This window comes from Ictalurus punctatus, chromosome 14 (assembly GCF_001660625.3).
Source record: "Ictalurus punctatus breed USDA103 chromosome 14, Coco_2.0, whole genome shotgun sequence".
Classification (NCBI taxonomy): Eukaryota; Metazoa; Chordata; class Actinopteri; order Siluriformes; family Ictaluridae; genus Ictalurus; species Ictalurus punctatus.
In genome coordinates this window covers 27,592,198-27,610,887 of record NC_030429.2, presented here as the reverse complement: position 1 = coordinate 27,610,887, position 18,690 = coordinate 27,592,198, and the positions used below count along the sequence as shown (strand labels likewise).

The window sequence follows — 18,690 nt, the reverse complement described above, 5'->3', positions numbered from 1 at the left end:
AACACAAAATGAGTGAAAACACGTGTTAAGTGAATCAAAATGATTGACAGGATAACATTAAGCTTTAAAACATTATTGCCTACTAAGTTCCTATAGATGTAGTATATGATAATTATTGTTTTTACATATCTCACTCACTTTACACTTAATGATTGTGAATTGCTTGCTACTTATAGTAAAAGGTAAGAGGTAACATTATTGTAAGGATTTCAGAGTGTTTAAAAAAAAAACCTTACGAGAAGACTAGTATACTTACACAATGTCAAAGACTCAAAGCCTGTCATTTTATTCTTACAAAAATAATCATTAATGATCCAGAGATCTGAAAGATATATGACAAGTCTCTGGAACACCAACAGGAGGGGTAGAACATACTTTTTCAAAATACACTTCTACATTTCCTCCGTTTATACTTGAAATTTTGTCTTATTGTGGATTGATGAACACCCAGGTGTTTAGAAATGCTTTTCAGCCTTTTCCAGCTTTGTGCATCTCTATAATGTGTCTTTTACAGTCCTGTGAACGTTGATGGGATGGAGTCTAGGTTAGGCCGCACAGAGTAACCAGCTCAGGATTCAATGGAATTTAACCTTTTAAATAAGGAAAGCCAGGAATAACACCACAAACAGGGTTGTTCAACAAAAGTTGTGGTATATTGTAACACAATTATATACATACAACTATACAAAGAACCAAACAAACTTCAGGGTGGGCCAAGGCCAAAATAATGGAGTTGTTTTGTTAGGTAGCTAGCTTACTCAAAAGGAAAATAGCAAAGAAAATACAAAGATACTTCCCTAACTACCTAAGCCAAAAACAGAGAAAAAGGACCCTCTCCCAAAAGAAATGGCAGCCAGACCCCTACTGCGGGTGAACCAAGTGCAAAATTGTCACGAATCGTGGTCGATCCAGAAGCAAGTGCAGATAACATTTATTGAAACAGACGTACTAGGAAACAAAGACACTAAGACAACGTGGAATAACACTGTGGCATGAAACAAACAACCAGAGTCTAGGACAACGAAAAACTAGCAAACAGTGCAGACAAGGACTACACACACACACACACAAACAAAAACGTGAATCAGGTGCAGGTGGTCATGTGACAGCTAGTGCAGTGGCTGATGGGAAGTAGAGTCCAGAGTTTCTTGATACGTGACAGAACCCTCCCCCAAGGGCGCTACTCCCGGAGCGCCCAAACTTATACATCCATCTGGTGGTCCTGGACCCCTGGAAAAAAGTCCCCAGCAAAACCAGGAGGCCAGGCGGCTTCCACAACGGCACAGGGAGGCTGAGATGTCCTCGGCAGAGCATGAAAAAGGGGCGACATCCTCCACGGGACAGGAGAGGTGAGCGATGTTGTCCATGAGACTCCAGGGGGGACCGAGGTTCTCCGCAAGGCCAGGGAGAGGAACGACGTCCTCCGTGGAGCAGGAAGGGGGAGCGACACTCAGAGAAGCAAAGAAAAGTAGCGACGACCTCGGCCGAGCAGGGAGGCGGAGCGACGACCTCGGCCGAGCAGGGAGGCGGAGCGACGACCTCGGCCGAGCAGGGAGGCGGAGCGACGACCTCGGCCGAGCAGGGAGGCGGAGCGACGACCTCGGCCGAGCAGGGAGGCGGAGCGACGACCTCGGCCGAGCAGGGAGGCGGAGCGACGACCTGGGCCGAGCAGGGAGGCGGAGCGACGACCTCGGCCGAGCAGGGAGGCGGAGCGACGACCTGGGCCGAGCAGGGAGGCGGAGCGACGACCTGGGCCGAGCAGGGAGGCGGAGCGACGACCTCGGCCGAGCAGGGAGGCGGAGCGACGACCTGGGCCGAGCAGGGAGGCGGAGCGACGACCTGGGCCGAGCAGGGAGGCGGAGCGACGACCTGGGCCGAGCAGGGAGGCGGAGCGACGACCTGGGCCGAGCAGGGAGGCGGAGCGACGACCTGGGCCGAGCAGGGAGGCGGAGCGACGACCTCGGCCGAGCAGGGAGGCGGAGCGACGACCTCGGCCGAGCAGGGAGGCGGAGCGACGACCTCGGCCGAGCAGGGAGGCGGAGCGACGCCCTCGGCCGAGCAGGGAGGCGGAGCGACGACCTCGGCCGAGCAGGGAGGCGGAGCGACGACCTGGGCCGAGCAGGGAGGCGGAGCGACGACCTGGGCCGAGCAGGGAGGCGGAGCGACGACCTGGGCCGAGCAGGGAGGCGGAGCGACGACCTGGGCCGAGCAGGGAGGCGGAGCGACGACCTCGGCCGAGCAGGGAGGCGGAGCGACGACCTCGGCCGAGCAGGGAGGCGGAGCGACGACCTCGGCCGAGCAGGGAGGCGGAGCGACGACCTCGGCCGAGCAGGGAGGCGGAGCGACGACCTCGGCCGAGCAGGGAGGCAGGGCGAGAGCCACAATAGGGGAGGGAGGGTGGGAGTTGGCCTCAGCCCCGACCACAAATTCCCCCTCCTGTCAGCATGTCATGGCATAGTCCTTTATGAACACCGGGTGTGGCCTGGTGCATGGTCTGTCCAGCTGCAGCAGGTCTAGCATGCGGTTACTCTGAGCGAGCAGTTCATCTGTCCTTCTTCCCTGCTCCAGTAGTCCTATATACACCACTCCACATATGCTGCAAACCAGGCATCCATCGTGGTGATCTGCTGCTTCTGATAGTAGGTCTTTCATTCCTTCACGAATCATGGTCGATCCAAAAGCAGGTGCAGATAATAACATTTATTGAAACAGATATACTAGGAAACTAAGACACCGTGGAATAACACTGTGGCATGAAACAAAACACCGAGCCATAAACAACCAGCGTCTAGGACAACGAAAGACCAGCAAACAGTGCAGACAAGGACTCTATATACACATGAGTGCTCATTAACAAAACGTGAATCAGGTGCAGGTGGTCATGTGACAGCTAGTGCAGTGCAGTGGCTGATGGGAAGTGGAGTCCAGAGTTTCTTGATACGTCACAAAAATATATATATATATACAAATGGTGGATAGAATGCACATAAACGGGTACAGGGACAACCAAACTCAATGTCAAAAACCAGGCAAAAAAAAAAAAAAAAAAGGATAAAGCACCTGTACACCCCACACCTCCAATCTCATCTCCTCAATTTAAACACCTGACTCCAATTAGCTTTTGGAGAAGTTGTTAGTGCAGGGGTTCACTTACTTTTTCCAGCCTGCACTGTGAGTTATTACTCAGTATGCTCGATAAACTCCTGAAAACTACTACTACATGTGTGTTATTAGTTTAGTCAAACTGTGTTTGTCTATAATTCTGACTCAGATAAAGATCAGATCACAGTATATCAGTAATCAGTGCACAAACCCTGGTAACTCCAAAGGGTTCACAAACTTTGTCTCTCTATACACAAGACAATAAACTTGATTCTGCTATTTAAATATTTATCTGCTGAGAAGTGATCAGCTGATCATCTTGAGTGAGAAGTGTCTGTTCAATAAACCTTTTATACTAACAATTCAAGAAATGCACTGTCTCCTTAGTCTTCAATTTAATTTCACTTTTCCATCAGGGGGAAATCTCCAAAATAAATAAGCGGGGGTGGGGGGTGGGGGGATTAAGTTATATGATGCAACACTAAACAAATATATAAATACACATAAAGACAGCATCAGTCAGATTAAATAAAGTATTGTTACTGACCTGTAAAGTTCAGGACATTTCCTGCTGAGATACTACAGTGACGTAAGTAGACTAGAGAGGGTGTGGATTAAAAAAAAAAAAAAAGTCGACTCTCTTCTCCACCCAAACAGAATGAATGAAACGAAACTAAAAGAATCGACTTCCTTGTGTTAGATTTGACTTTTATAGACTTCTAGTTTATGAATAATGTAATACAACGGAATGTGTTTAATTTAATTAAATACTCTTTAACTCATCATGAGGAATAATTACATCATACAAAAAACAATAAAAGAGTATAGTAGGTTATAGAGGGAGTAGTTATAGAGGTTATAGAGGAAGTGGTTATAGAGGGAGTAGTTATAAGGGGTGTAAGACTGTAAACACGACGCTCCGCCTTCACCAGTATACAGCCTCGGGTTCTGCAGTGACGTAGGCATTTCTGGACAAGCTCTGATCGAGTGAATTCAGGTAAAACTGTTTTATTATTAAATTCTTATCCAGCTTCTATTAGGTGTTTTATACTTTAGAAAAAGTATCTTTTTGAAGGGTGATACTCAACGTTTAACAAAACAACACGTTTAATAGCTCTAACAGGAGTCTCTTACTGGTTTAATCTGATCTTCTATATACACTGTGGTGTTGAGGCTGTTCCTGTTAAGGGTCACAGAGGATCATCAGTGTGATCCGTATATTTAATTTGGCACAGAGTTTTCACCAGAGTCCTGATTCAACACCTGAACACTTCAACATCTGATCACCTCACAGCACTGAGAGTGGCACTGTAACCCGGCCGCTTCTCCGACAGCGGGATCCTCACCTCTGGACCATGTGTTAGTCTAGATCTGTTTCTTTACAGTGTAGAAACCACATCTTTAAACTTCCACATAGACTGCTACTAAATTTTAATACTGAAAAATGTCAATATTTAACTTTATCTGGGAAAATAAATGTCACCATTTTAATAAAGTTATATCTCGAGTATAAATTCCCCACACAGTTCATCAAAATGAAATGATTATGGTGAAATGATTAAGGTGATGTGTAGATATTATCTTCAGGTCATTTTAAGGCTTGAGTGTGAATGAAGAAAGCTGATAAAATACTGTTAATTAAAATAACACACGACTCTGAATTTAAATAAATAATAATTCACGACCACAAAAATGTAAATTAGACCAAATACATTACTCACAGCGTGTATTTTAACTGGTGCTTATGCGCGTCCATGGAAGTTACAGACTTCACTATAATAAAAACTGTCATTCATTTCCTGCTTACACAACTGCACTCTCTGACCATGTAGTGTTAGCACAGTTATAGAAGACATTTATTTATAATTCTACTATCCGTGGTCATGAGGACGGGCTTACTTCTGAGTCTGGATCCTGTTTTTCCTCACCACCATCACCTCTGTCTGCTCATTAAATAAATTCATACATTTAAAATCTATATCCTGAAGTTATATATTTCTGTGAAGCTGCTTTGGGACAATGTCCACTGTTAAAAGCGTTATACAAATAAAACTGAACTGAATTGAATTATAGTTGTTGACTAGTGTCTAGTGTAATAACTTCCCAGCAAAGCCAGAGGTGACTGGTAACTAGAGTGAGCAAATCATTAACACGTGCAATAAATCCAAATCCTTTTTGTCTTGTACATGGTCTTTCTTTATTTTTTCCAGAAATTATTAAATTACATAATCCATCATGAACATGTTTACACCAAGATCCACAAACGGTCAAGAAACTGTGTCTCTCCCCATTCCCAATCACCTGACTTACTACACAGGTGCTTAATGTATCCCCTTGAGTCAACTGCCACTCAGCGGTCAATAATAATATTGCAACAGGAATTGCTCCAACATCTGGTGTGTGTAAATATTGTTTTAAAAAAGCTTCTTTGACCAAGATTTGGTGTAGTGTAATGTAGTTTAGGCTGCCAGGGACACTAGGAATAGTGTGTGTGTGTGTGTGTGTGTGTGTGTGTGTGTGTGTGTGTGTTGATACATGCTGTTTTTACTGTAGGCATATTCTACAGAATATTCAATTCTCAAACAGGAAATGCTCATTTTAAATAGGTGGAGTTCATGTGTATTTGTTATAAGGGCATATTTTAATTTGTACATTTTGTATATAAAAAACACTTCACTGTAGAAATCATTGCCAGTAAACATCCAATGAACTGCATTTCAACATAAATTGAACATACTGTAAGGACTGTCTGAACAGAAAACTTAACTAGCTGTGCAGTGTTTATTTTATACAATATATATTATTTAAAATATGGGTGTCAATAATTATGGAATACATAAAAGGAAAATTTTCAGCAGTTTCTCCATCTGTATCTTTAGAGTACATTCAGTTTGACAGTAAAAAGTGTTTGGAAATATTTGGAAGGTGTTATGAGCCAGCATGATGTAACTATGGTTTAAACAGTTGTAGATAAATTTGACCAACACAGGGTTTTAAAAAAATTATTTTTTTTTTAATCACAGTGAACACTCGCTGCTTGTTTTGGGGTTTGATATCCTACAGACCTACAGTATTAAGTAGGAGAGGTTTTTTTTATTGTTTTATTTTTTTAGATTATTATGATGATGATGATGATGATAATAACAATAATAATAATAATAATAATAATAATAATAATAATAATATTATTATTATTATTATTATTATTATTATTATTATTACTATTATTATTATTGTTGTTGTTGTTACCTTAAACAATTGTTTACTGTAGAGAAATAAATAGATAAATAGTTATATATATAGAGAAAATAGTTATTACTATTAACTGTATTTTGTTATTCATACTATAAGATTAAATACATTAGCTATAAATGTGAAACCTAATTAGAACCTCAAATATGTATTCATAGCATCAGTTACAATGGTGTGTGTATATGTGTGTGTGTGTATATATATATATATATATATATATATATATATATATATATATATATATATATATATATATATATATATATATTAGAGAGATTAATATTATAAATTTAGATATATGGATTATATATAAATTAAATTTGAAGGATATTTGCTGCGTGCTCCATAGGGGAAACTTGAGAAAAGCCCATTGGAGGAGATGATGGTGATTATCATGTGAAAGTATTGATGTATTTGACGCTGTGGAACTGGTGGTGATTTACAAGGATATGACTTTATCTGTCCTATTGGAATCTGAAATTAAATATTACAGTATATTGTATAAGTAATATAGCATAAATAAATAAAAAGAGAAATGATTGATATAAACCAATAAGCACTCTGTTACCTTTTGATATTCAAATATATTTCTCTTTTCACACCTTCCTTTCCTTGTTTTAGAAAATGTTCACACGCTCCTCCAGACACTCTCGGGGCATCATGACCTCCTTTTATTCCATCTGCATCGTCTTGGGTACCGTGTGTGTGAGTAAGTAACTTTTTGTTATAAAATAGATGAAATAAAGCTCTTAACATAAGATCATTGTCTAAAAGGTGAGAAAGTAATCTAGATTTTAATTTTCCCATCTCAGACCCCCTCTCTGCAGTACCTGAGTTCACTGTATCTGGACATGTGGGGTCTACAGCTGTCCTGCCGTGTGAACTGCAGACTGAAGTCACTGGAACACCGTATATTACCTGGCACATCTTATCTGAGACTGTGTTTGAGAGAGTCGGTGAGGAGACCTATCAGGGTGAGGGATATGAGGGGCGTGTGGACGTTCCTGAGGAAGAGCTGCGTAAGGGGAACTGTTCCTTGGTGTTGCGCAATCTGACAACTACTGATGCAGCTGACTACTTGAGCGCCCAGATACACACAGAGACAGAAACAGTAGAGATCAGCCGTGTTCATCTCTCCGTCGAAGGTAAGTGAGTGAGACTCAGTAGATCACACACTGACCATCACACACATCAGAAATCAAAGCTGGACATGAGGGAGAATTGGAAAGGCACTAAGTTTACAGTTAGAGATGCACCGAATGTTCGGTAACCGAAATTATTCGGCCGAAAATAGCGAAAAAAGCATTTCCGGTGTTCAGCTGAATAATTGAAAAGGCCGAATAAATTTGACTGAACAGTGATGTGTTTGATGACGCGACAAGTAGCCTAGCAACCAGAGTGAGACGCGCGAATGTCACGACCTCGATGAGGGGGCGCGCACGTGCACGAGCTACGTGTTCTTCGGATGTTTACTTTTTTGTTTCTGTCACGTCGCGAGACCTAAAGGAGTAGAGTACGGAAGCAGGTAAAGACGTATTTATTTAAGGACAGGCAGACAAATCCACATCTTAATCCAAAAAACTTAGTCAAGACAAGCAAAGGGACTAAATGAACTGATCTATAGTTTAAACTAACTAAATCTATCAAGGAACAGAACATTAACATCGTATCTAACTCTACTATATCTACTCTAATACTCGGCGAGGTGTACAGGGGCGCGAGCGGTACATATCCCCAATATAATCAGCCCTATAGAACCCAATAGAACCAGTTCCTGCACTCTTTTAATGCACTTTTTAATGCACTTTTAGTTGTAGGCTACAGAGTGTTCCATTCTTTCAGCAGTCAGTTATAGGCCCAACATCGGCTATTCAAGGGGCTCAAAGATGACCACATCAAAATATTATTTTAATCTTTTATTTATTTAAAGTTATATTGTGCCTTGTTGGTAGCCTGTGCCTGCTGGAATGAAAAAAAAAATGTTCAGTGTTAAATAAATATTTTCAAATTGTAGTTTTTGTAATTGATTTTTGCTTTGAAAAGCAAGACAAAATAGTAAAAAGCACATTTTGACTATTTAATTTATTCAATGGTGAAAAAATGGCAAAATAAATGGTAAAAAACGTGTTCGGCTTCGGCCAAGAATTTTCATTTCGGTGCATCCCTACTTACTGTATAACAAAAGCGGTTCATATGGGGCAATTTAATGATCTCAGTGTTTTAACTACTAGTTGAGGACTTCTGCACTGAACAGCTAATTACAAAGCTCTTTATGTGTGTGTGTTAGATTGAGCCAGGAGAACACACAACACCTGTCCATCTTTTTTGTTTCATCACACACTTGTAGAAGCATCACAACTTTACATCTAAATCATTTTCATTACACGAATGTGCAGTAGATTTTTAAATCAGAACGTCTTTACCCCAGACAGCAGGAACAGTGGAGCTGAAATCATTCTCTTGGTTATTTGTACAATGTATTACCTATGAAATACTATTTAAGTGATATTCATTGTCAAAATATTCAGTTGACATTATTCTAAAATATTTGATCATTTATTATAATCACATATTATAGTGTTACTAATATGAAAGCTTTTATTTTAGTGGAGAGGGTAAGTTAATAAGGCATGTTAAAGCAGTACTGGAGTTAAAGGTAAGACTGAGAATGTAAACACTGAGCTACATTAGTAGTGACCTGACCTACATGTGTCCCTGATCTACAGGTACAAAGTAAAAAAAAAAAAAAACAATAAAAATTAACAGAAGAAAAAATGTCCCCTGAACTCACCTGGTTCAAGTTCAAGAGTGAGAAAACATCCGGAATGGTTTCAAACTATACTGTTTATTTCTCACAAACAGCCTCTCAATGGAAAATAGAAACAATAAAAACTGGCTAAAACATACTTTCTAACTGCTCAACAGATCCTCGAATTCACTTGCAACCACGAGAGAAAATGTCTTCCCCTGACTCTGCAACAGCTGACCTGTGTGGAGGCGTGGTCAGGACAAAAACTTAATTATTTTAATCCATTTAACTTAAAATTATTCACATTGAAATATGTCTACAAATTAGTAGAATCTATTTAATTTTTAGAAATGCACTCAAACTTAAATAATTTAAGTATGTTGTAATTAAATTAAGTAGATATGAATCTGGGCTAACAGTGCAGGAGAACACACAACACCCGTCCATCTTTTTTGTTTCATCACACACTTGTAGAAGCATCACAACTTTACATCTAAATCATTTTCATTACACGAATGTGCAGTAGATTTTTAAATCAGAACGCAGACTGAAGTCAATGGAACACCGCATATTATCTGGCACATCGAAACTGAGACTGTTTGAGCGATGCGGTGAGGAGATCTATCAGGGTGAAGGATTTGAGAAGCGTGTGGACGTTCCTGAGGAAGATAAGCGTAAGAGGAACTGTTCCATGGTGTTGCAGAGTAAGGGTGAAAAGAAGAAAGAAAAGAAAGAAAGTAATCTAGATTTTAATTTTCCCATCTCAGACCCCCTCTCTGCAGTACCTGAGCTCCCTGTATCTGGACATGTGGGGTCTACAGCTGTCCTGCCGTGTGAACTGCAGACTGAAGTCACTGGAACACCGTATGTTATCTGGAAGATCAAATCTGAGACTGTGTTTGAGCGACGCGGTGAGGAGACCTATCAGGGTGAGGGATATGAGGGGCGTGTGGACGTTCCTGAGGAAGAGCTGCATAAGGGGAACTGTTCCTTGGTGTTGCGCAATCTGACACATACTGATGCAGCTGTCTACAGGAGCTACAAGATACACACAGAGACAAATGGCAAGACAGAAACAGTAGAGATCAGCCGTGTTTATCTCTCAGTCGAAGGTAAGTGAGTGAGTCTCAGTAGATCACACACTGACCATCACACACATCAGAAATCAAAGCTGGACATGAGGGAGAATTGGAAAGACACTAAGTTTACAGTTAGAGATGCACCGAATGTTCGGCAACCGAAATTATTCGGCCGAAAATAGTGAAAAAAAAAAAGCATTTCCGGTGTTCGGCTGAATAAGTGAAAAGGCCGAATAAATTTGACTGAACAGTGACGTGTTTGATGACGCGACCAAGTAGCCTAGCAACCAGAGTGAGACGCGCGAATGTCACGACCTCGATGAGGGGGCGCGCGCGTGCACGAGCTACGTGCTCTTCGGATGTTTACTTTTTTGTTTCTGTCACGTCGCGAGACGTAAAGGAGTAGAGTACGGAAGCAGGTAAAGACGTATTTATTTAAGGACAGGCAGACAAATCCACATCTTAATCCAAAAAACTTAGTCAAGACAAGCAAAGGGACGAAATGAACTGATCTATAGTTTAAACTAACTAAATCTATCAAGGAACAGAAAATTAACATCGTATCTAACTCTACTATATCTACTCTAATACTCGGCGAGGTGTACAGGGCGCGAGCGGTACATATCCCCAATATAATCAGCCCTATAGAACCCAATAGAACCAGTTCCTGCACTCTTTTAATGCACTTTTTAATGCACTTTTAGTTGTAGTCTACAGAGTGTTCCATTCTTTCAGCAGTCAGTTACAGGCCCAACATCGGCTATTCAAGGGGCTCAAAGATGACCACATCACAATATTTATATTTTACTCTTTTATTTATTTAAAGTTATATCATGCCTTGTTGGTAGCCTGTGCCTGCTGGAATGAAAAAAATGTTCAGTGTTAAATAAATATTTTCAAATTGTAGTTTTTGAAATTGATTTTTGCTTTGAAAAACAAGACAAAATAGTAAAAAGCACATTTTGATTATTTAATTTATGCAATGGTGAAAAAAAGTCAAAATAAATGGTAAAAAATGTGTTCAGTTTCGGCTTCGGCCAAGAATTTTCATTTCAGTGCATCCCTACTTACTGTATAACAAAAGCGGTTCATATGGGGCAGTTTAATGATCTCAGTGTTTTAACTACTAGTTGAGGACTTCTGCACTGAACAGCTAATTACAAAGCTCTTTATGTGTGTGTGTTAGATTGAGCCAGGAGAACACACAACACCTGTCCATCTTTTTTGTTTCATCACACACTTGTAGAAGCATCACAACTTTACATCTAAATCATTTTCATTACACGAATGTGCAGTAGATTTTTAAATCAGAACGTCTTTACCCCAGACAGCAGGAACAGTGGAGCTGAAATCATTCTCTTGGTTATTTGTACAATGTATTACCTATGAAATACTATTTAAGTGATATTCATTGTCAAAATATTCAGTTGACATTATTCTAAAATATTTGATCATTTATTATAATCACATATTATAGTGTTACTAATATGAAAGCTTTTATTTTAGTGCAGAGGGTGAGTTAATAAGGCATGTTAAAACAGTACTGGAGTTAAAGGTAAGACTGAGAATGTAAACACTGAGCTACATTAGTAGTGACCTGACCTACATGTGTCCCTGATCTACAGGTACAAAGTAAAACACTTTAGCATCATTGAGAAGAGTTCACACAGAAGAGCTGTGATTGTACCAAGATGATCAAATGATTTTTCTCTTACAGAAAAACAGAAAGAAGAGCGTGAAGCTGAAAAGGAAGTTCCCAGAGGTGAGATATACTTGTGTATGTAATTATCTGTAAAGCAGATTTAATTTCTTATACAACCAGTAACATTCATTCCATTTATTTCAGTATGTTACGTTCACTGGACTTTTTTACTCCCTAATGAATTCTGTCCTTCATTTTTTTGTTATTTTTGTTTTTAATTTTCTAACTTGGTGTCACGAATCGTGAACGGAGGCAGAAGCAATTGCGGTTAAGAGCTTTATTAAAGAGAGATATGCAGATAAATACAAATCGTAAAACAGAGAAGTAATCAGAAACAGTCACCGGGTCGGGCGATCGTCAAACAGGCATAAACGGGGCGAGGCAGAAATCGAAGTCGCAGTCACTGGAAACGGGTTCAAAACAGGAAACATGAAACTATGAAACTATGACTGGGAACTGGGAGCGGAAAACACCAGCGTGGTCTAAGAGAACTAATCTAACGTTAAACTAAATTAATCTATCGAGGTACGTAACGTTAACTATCTACTATCGAACTATAATACTCCGACAAGTGTACTGGGAGGCGAGGGGTATATATCCCGAACATAATCAGTGTTAAGTGCTGACATCTGAAAAAAATGTTCATTTTGGAAGCACTGGAGTAATAAGCAGATGTTTTGGCTGTAAGAGACTAAAATGGTGTAAAGTTTAAAAAGTACACTATAATGTCTAATTGTTTGATATTACTCAACGTTAAATGATATTCATATTATGATATTTTAACTGGAAAAGTTACATTTATGGGTAATTTTAATATGGTGATATGTCACTGCTACAGTTACTGATTATTATTGAGTACACATTAGAAAATTGATGTGTTGTTTGTAAACAAGTACAAACCAGTTTTACCATCCCATTACCTACTTATTACTTATTATTTAAAACAACAACAAAAAAACATGTTCTCGAGCTTATAATCTTATAATTCTGGCATCCCTGTAGCATTATTTACTCAAAACATGAAACACTGGGTTATTAACAGTTAATAATTATATGAGAGCATCTGTAATAGCACTCTAGTTATTTCATGATAACAGATGTTAAGTGTTCATTTTGTTACAGTAGAGAAAAATATTTTTGCTTATAAATAAAACATCCGTATTTCATTATTGGAAAAATGGACAAAATGTGATGTGTAATGTTTAACTGTGTTGTGATTTCATAAATGTGATTATACAGTACATAAAGACATTTGTTGAATAAGTCATATAATTGTGATTATAGGTGGGGTGACTGTTAGGATAAACAAGAGCTGTAGTAGTTTTTGCTCGACCTGTATTTTATAACACAATTGTTCATCTGATCTTTCTTTCCTTTATCCGGGGTTTGGTCAGGAGTAGGAGTAGGAGCAGCTGGGACTATTGCAGTGATTGCAGTGATTGCAGTGATTGCAGTGATTGTTGCTGTGCTGTACCGGTATAAAAGAAGAAGAAAGCGTGAGTAGCACCGTATGATTAGAGGAGGACGCTGTGTTTACCACAAAGCTGTTACATGGTGTTTAATTCTTTAGCAGAATTAAACCAGAGGGCTGCTACAGAAGCAAAATTAAACATAACTTTGTGTCACTTTGACAGTTTTTAAGGATGTTTAAATTTTTGTACAAGACTGATGTGATTTATTCTCACAAAGAAATCCATGTAAATGTTTACAAGGAATAAAATGACAGCTTCTGCATTGCTTTCACATACAGATCATTTTCTCAGTAAATTAACTAGACTTAACCCATTATTAAGATTCTGAAGTGAGTTCACTTGGGATTTTTTTTTCTGCAGAAAACTGCAGAAACCCTGATCCTCCACACACCTACTCGCTGCCTAATACACAAATAAATCCTGCAAACACAAGTCCAGGTGAGAATCATTGCTGTTTTAAACCTTGCAAATGTTCTTTAACCACTAAACTTAACTTTATGTTTCAGATGAAAATCCTAATGATCAAGGAGAACATCTCCTGCTGACCACATCACCGGACGGTCATGGTGAGTATCAGATGGAAACACTAACACACAAGATGTTATCTGAAAGTGCTTTTTAACCCAAACAGCATCATCCTCAATAACTATCTAATTCATCCTTGTTTTCTTATTAGCCCTAAACTTGAGGATGTATTTGTTTTCATTTCTATTTAACAAACATTATAATAAATGACACTGCAATTACAAAAAGTTGTTCTGCACCTGATGACAGCTGTAAACTGTCTCCTTACTCACTTTATCTCTTGTCTTAATCTGGCCTTGTTACACCCCCTGAACCTACTTGTGTTCACGAACACAGAAACCTGATAATTACATGAATGTGACGAGACCCATGTTACTGAAGAGATTATTGACAGAATTGGTGTGGACCCTCTGAACAGTGTGTGGTCACATTCAGAGCTATAAAGAAGCGTTTCCTGTGCTACTCTCTTTATGTGACTGCACTGCTAAAAGGGGTATCCTCAGCATCATGTGAAAGTCTTTACTTGACTTGTTCTTCTTTTCATTTAAGCTCTACTCATACTCACTATAAAGAATGGGAGGTCATTTATTGGTGCCTTTTGACATTAGGTCTTTAACCAACATTTTATTCCCCCTAACAAACTCTCCACAGCGGTTACTAATGACATTTACAATATTAGGCATGATGTTAACACGCACACCTGGTACTTATTTACATATTAGTGTAATTCCCAAAGCTTACACAGTCCCCTCCGAAAGTATTGAAACGACAAATTCTTTTGTTTTTGCTTTACACTGAATGGTAGGATTATGCCAAAATAATCTGCACTGAACTACGTTTCCCATCATCCATTGCACCTCACTGATCATGTCACATGTTTCACATTTAGGGTTTAATGAGCACTATTACGTAAGTCATGTCTAGCACCTCACACAATGTCTCAAGTAAAGGTTTCTGCGGAACATTAATGGGCGTCTTCAGACCGGATACACATTGTTCAACCATCCAAACTACGGTTATGGTTAGGGTTTGGGTTATTTTAACACATCAGGTTAGGGGGTTGAAAAACTCTTATGCCGGTTTGAAAATGTCCAATAATTGGAAAACGCGGTTTTTGTTCTGCAGAGACACCTCACCCATTGTCTAGCGTCTGTCTTCCGTTGCTGTTCATTGCTTTAGTTATGTACGTTTTTGCCTTGACGTCATGTTTTCATGTTTTAGTGTTTCTAACAACTTTATTTGTATTGTTTGTTTTTTCACTAAACTACAATCTGCACTTTCATCCGTCTCCACCACTGTTACATCAAACAATTATATTTACAGTGTATAGAACTTTTAAGAATAGACACGACACAAAGCAACTTTACAGAAATCCAGATATATTTTTTTTAATTAAAATTGATTTCTTTTGGTTTGAGATCATTTCTATCTGGATTTACAGAAATATCTAAAATTTAAATTTTAAATTAAATTAAATAATATCTAAATTGATCAATTTATCCCTAATGAGCGAGCCAGAGATGACAGTGGTGAGTAAAAACTCAACAAAAATATGATGAAAAAACCTTGAGAGGAACCGACTCAAAAGGGAACCCATCCTCATCTGGGTGACACCAGTGCAATCGAAAAGTGCAGTAGTGTAACCAGGAATTCATGAGCTTGTGAGAAACTTGAGTTATTTCTGTATTCATTATAATCTTAAATTTAAGTCTGTTGTATCAAACTGAAGATATTAGCTGTTCAGTGATGGAGACTTGAGTGTAAACTGTTGTTAGCAATTGCAGTCCTAAGGCTATCCAAGCAAGAACATCCACAACCATCTTCATGGTTTTTAAGTGGTACCATCCTCAGTAATCTCACGGTGATCTTTAGGCTGTTCATGAGGTTCCATCCTCAGCATCAGTGAGTGATTTTCAGGTGATAAGAATTCCAAACAGAAGAACAGAACACTGGCTGCATTCGCTGCGTGCATTAGAATGAAATTATTAACATGTAAACTTTGCCAGTCCTAATAAAATTATAATAAACCTTTAATGCATCTTATCGCTCTGCATCACATCACTTCTCCAGAGATTTACATAAAGTACAACATATTGTAATGATTCACTGTCTGCTTTTAAATATGTCTTCTATATTATTTTACATCCGATTCAAATATACAGTGAATCATCTTGAGGGGGAAAAAGAAACACCTTCCTTCACTGATGGGTTTAATCCTGATCAATTAAAGACACATTCGAGTGGTGTAGAATGTATTCAGTAAAATAACATGGAATTTATAGTTGTGCATCCTTTTGTTTCAGGTTCTGTGGTTTTGGAGGAGGGTGCTGTCCGATACAATCCAGTCAGGACAGATCCTGAGTAATGCAACTTCCAGCACAACAGTTGGTAATATCACTAACCCTAGGTTTCCTCTCACCTCCCAAACACATGCCAGTAGCTGGACTGGCTGTGCTACATCGACCCTACGTGTGAATAAGTGTGAACGCTGGCGTGTTTATCTGCTGAGGCTCTAAAGTGTTTTTGGTTGATATTTGTTTGTCTTTCTGGATTATACTGTTCGACGTTGTGAATTTGCAAACTGGATTACATAGTTTATGTTTCATATGGACTTTTAATTTTCATATGGACATTTTATTTTGTAATCTTTTTTCCTGGCATGTCAACTACAGTTGTTATGCGCTGTTCTTCACAATATCTTTCCTACAATGTTTTATCGGTACTCATCTGCAGAGGTTTATCATTGGAATTCATCATCGTCCCTGGCGGCCAGAGTTTACAAAACCTGTGGCACTGGGAATTGCTCGCCACCCACGCTATGTTCATCCCTGCTCATGGAAACTTTCTACTTCCAGTCTCCCTGATACCTCTGTTGATGAGCAAATATTGGCCACTCGTGCGAGGGAGACCTGGTGACTCTCCTGCCCTGAAGGAACTTCCTCCTTTAGATTGTTTGTTTTCTTAATTCTCCAAGAGCTGTAGGTCGTGGAGGTGGAACACCAGCAATTTTTACGAACTGTTTTAATGGTGCAGCTTTCCAAGGTTGATTTTCCTCCCTCCTTTCTATGTGCCCTAGTTTGCAGACCAGCTAAATTTAACAAGGACTTTAAAAGGATTTCCACATTGATTTAAACATTTTGTTGTTCGTTTTTAAAGCTTTGCATGGACTTGATCCTCAGTACATGTGTGATCTCCTTACCCCGAATATTGCCTTAAGATCTCTTCGATCATCCAGTCAAGTATTCTTTTCAGTGCCTTGTTCATGTTTTAAAGCCAAAGGTGACCGGGTTTTCTCAGTAGCTGCTCCCAGGATCTGGAATAATCCCATTGTTCATATTAGATCTTCACCCTCTATTGCTATGTTCAAATCTTCTTTGAAGACCCACTTTTATACTTTATCTTTTACGTCAGTCTTAGGGTGTAAAGTTCTCATTTGTCCACCGGTATTTGGTATTATTAAATGTTTGTTTATGAATCTGTTTTATACTATTTGTACAGCACTTTGGTTTGTTTCTGTTATTAAAGGTGCTTTATAAATAAATTAATTAATTAATCCATAATTTATTAGCAATGATCCTACATTCATACATAATGACCTAATACCAACGGACTGCAGCGTTTACAGCCTACAGGTAACTGTTACTTTCTCATGAGGGTGAGGGAAGGAAAAATGCTAATTACATTATTGGGTTTTGGAAAGAATTTGCACCGTGGATCTGTTCCTATTTTGTCTTTTTATTGTTGACCTGATCAATTTATTTATTTATTATTTGTTACCTTTGTCCTGTCTAGTTTACCCAGTTCGCTGATCACCTGACATTTTTACCTTTTTTAACCTTGACTCTCTTATGATTTTGAATTTTTTCCCTGTTTTTTTTTTTTGTTTGTTTGTTTTCCCCCCACATTACAACACTTTGTGCACCTTCACATTGTGACAGGGCCCTATAGGCGAACTATAGGAATGGGGCCCTATTCAGTGTTTTAACGTAGATATTTAAATTTTCAGCATACTTTATTCAGCATTAATAATTAAAAATATTTAGCATGTTTGGGGGGTCCTTGGCTTCAAGGCGGTTGCTTAACTTTGCCTAGTGCTTGAGTTTTGAACAAGCAGGATAAACAGGGTGTCAGGTTCTACAGGGTTTTTGTGATTTCCATAAACACCTGCATATCCACATGCTCATGTACAAATAAATCCTTCACTGCACAAATATGACTCAGATTTCCCTTTATTTGCTTGGCAGATGATTAAAGCAGCTTACACACAAGACACAATCAAATTCAACCCAAACACAGATTGGAGCTGTAGTAGCACCTCAGTTGTTCTGCTCGTGTAATAAAGTTTTCATAATAATAATAATAATAAGAAGAAGATGGAGAAGAAGAACAGCTGGGACATCAGCTCAGGTCTTGTCTCCTCCTCTGTCCTAAGTCTTAAACATTATTCACAAGTCCACTTCCTGTTTGCACAGTATATACAGTACATCTGTAAACTTCACATTGTGTGTTTATGTAAGGATATTTAGTTCTTGAGTGTAAGATCTAATCAAATGTGTTTGCCTGTTAGTGTACCCTGACCCTGACCCTTGCTTTATGATTTCTTATCCTGGATTTGCCCTTTGACCTCACTGTGACACTTGTGACCCTTTGTGGCCTAGCTTTCTGAGTTGTGTGTTATTGTGGAACTGGACACACACATGGAGCCTTAAACTGATGCTTACAGTAACATAAGTGGATTTTAGGGAACCTGAGGACACCGCAGAGATACAATTCACAATATAAAATCATGTAATACTAGTTATTGTAGTA

General features: G+C 39.1%; 1 protein-coding gene across 5 annotated transcripts in view; it reads left to right on the top strand.

The window, feature by feature from the left end:
* Window positions 1-18,092, top strand: part of LOC108274796 (uncharacterized) — a 58,452-nt gene extending 40,360 nt beyond the window's left edge. The window contains exons 4-11 of one of the 5 annotated variants that reach the window (XM_053685864.1): window positions 7,167-7,499; window positions 9,871-10,215; window positions 11,900-11,944; window positions 13,279-13,380; window positions 13,717-13,794; window positions 13,863-13,922; window positions 16,185-16,269; window positions 16,615-18,092. In XM_053685864.1, coding sequence (XP_053541839.1) covers window positions 7,167-7,499; window positions 9,871-10,215; window positions 11,900-11,944; window positions 13,279-13,380; window positions 13,717-13,794; window positions 13,863-13,922; window positions 16,185-16,246 — 1,025 coding nt within the window. In that variant the 3' untranslated portion in view covers window positions 16,247-16,269; window positions 16,615-18,092. Of the gene's footprint in view, window positions 1-7,166; window positions 7,500-9,870; window positions 10,216-11,899; window positions 11,945-13,278; window positions 13,381-13,716; window positions 13,795-13,862; window positions 13,923-14,217; window positions 16,059-16,184 lie in introns of those variants that run through there. The other 4 variants (XM_053685865.1, XM_053685863.1, XM_053685867.1 and 1 more) reach the window with 4 other exon arrangements.
* Window positions 18,093-18,690: the final 598 nt, after the last annotated feature.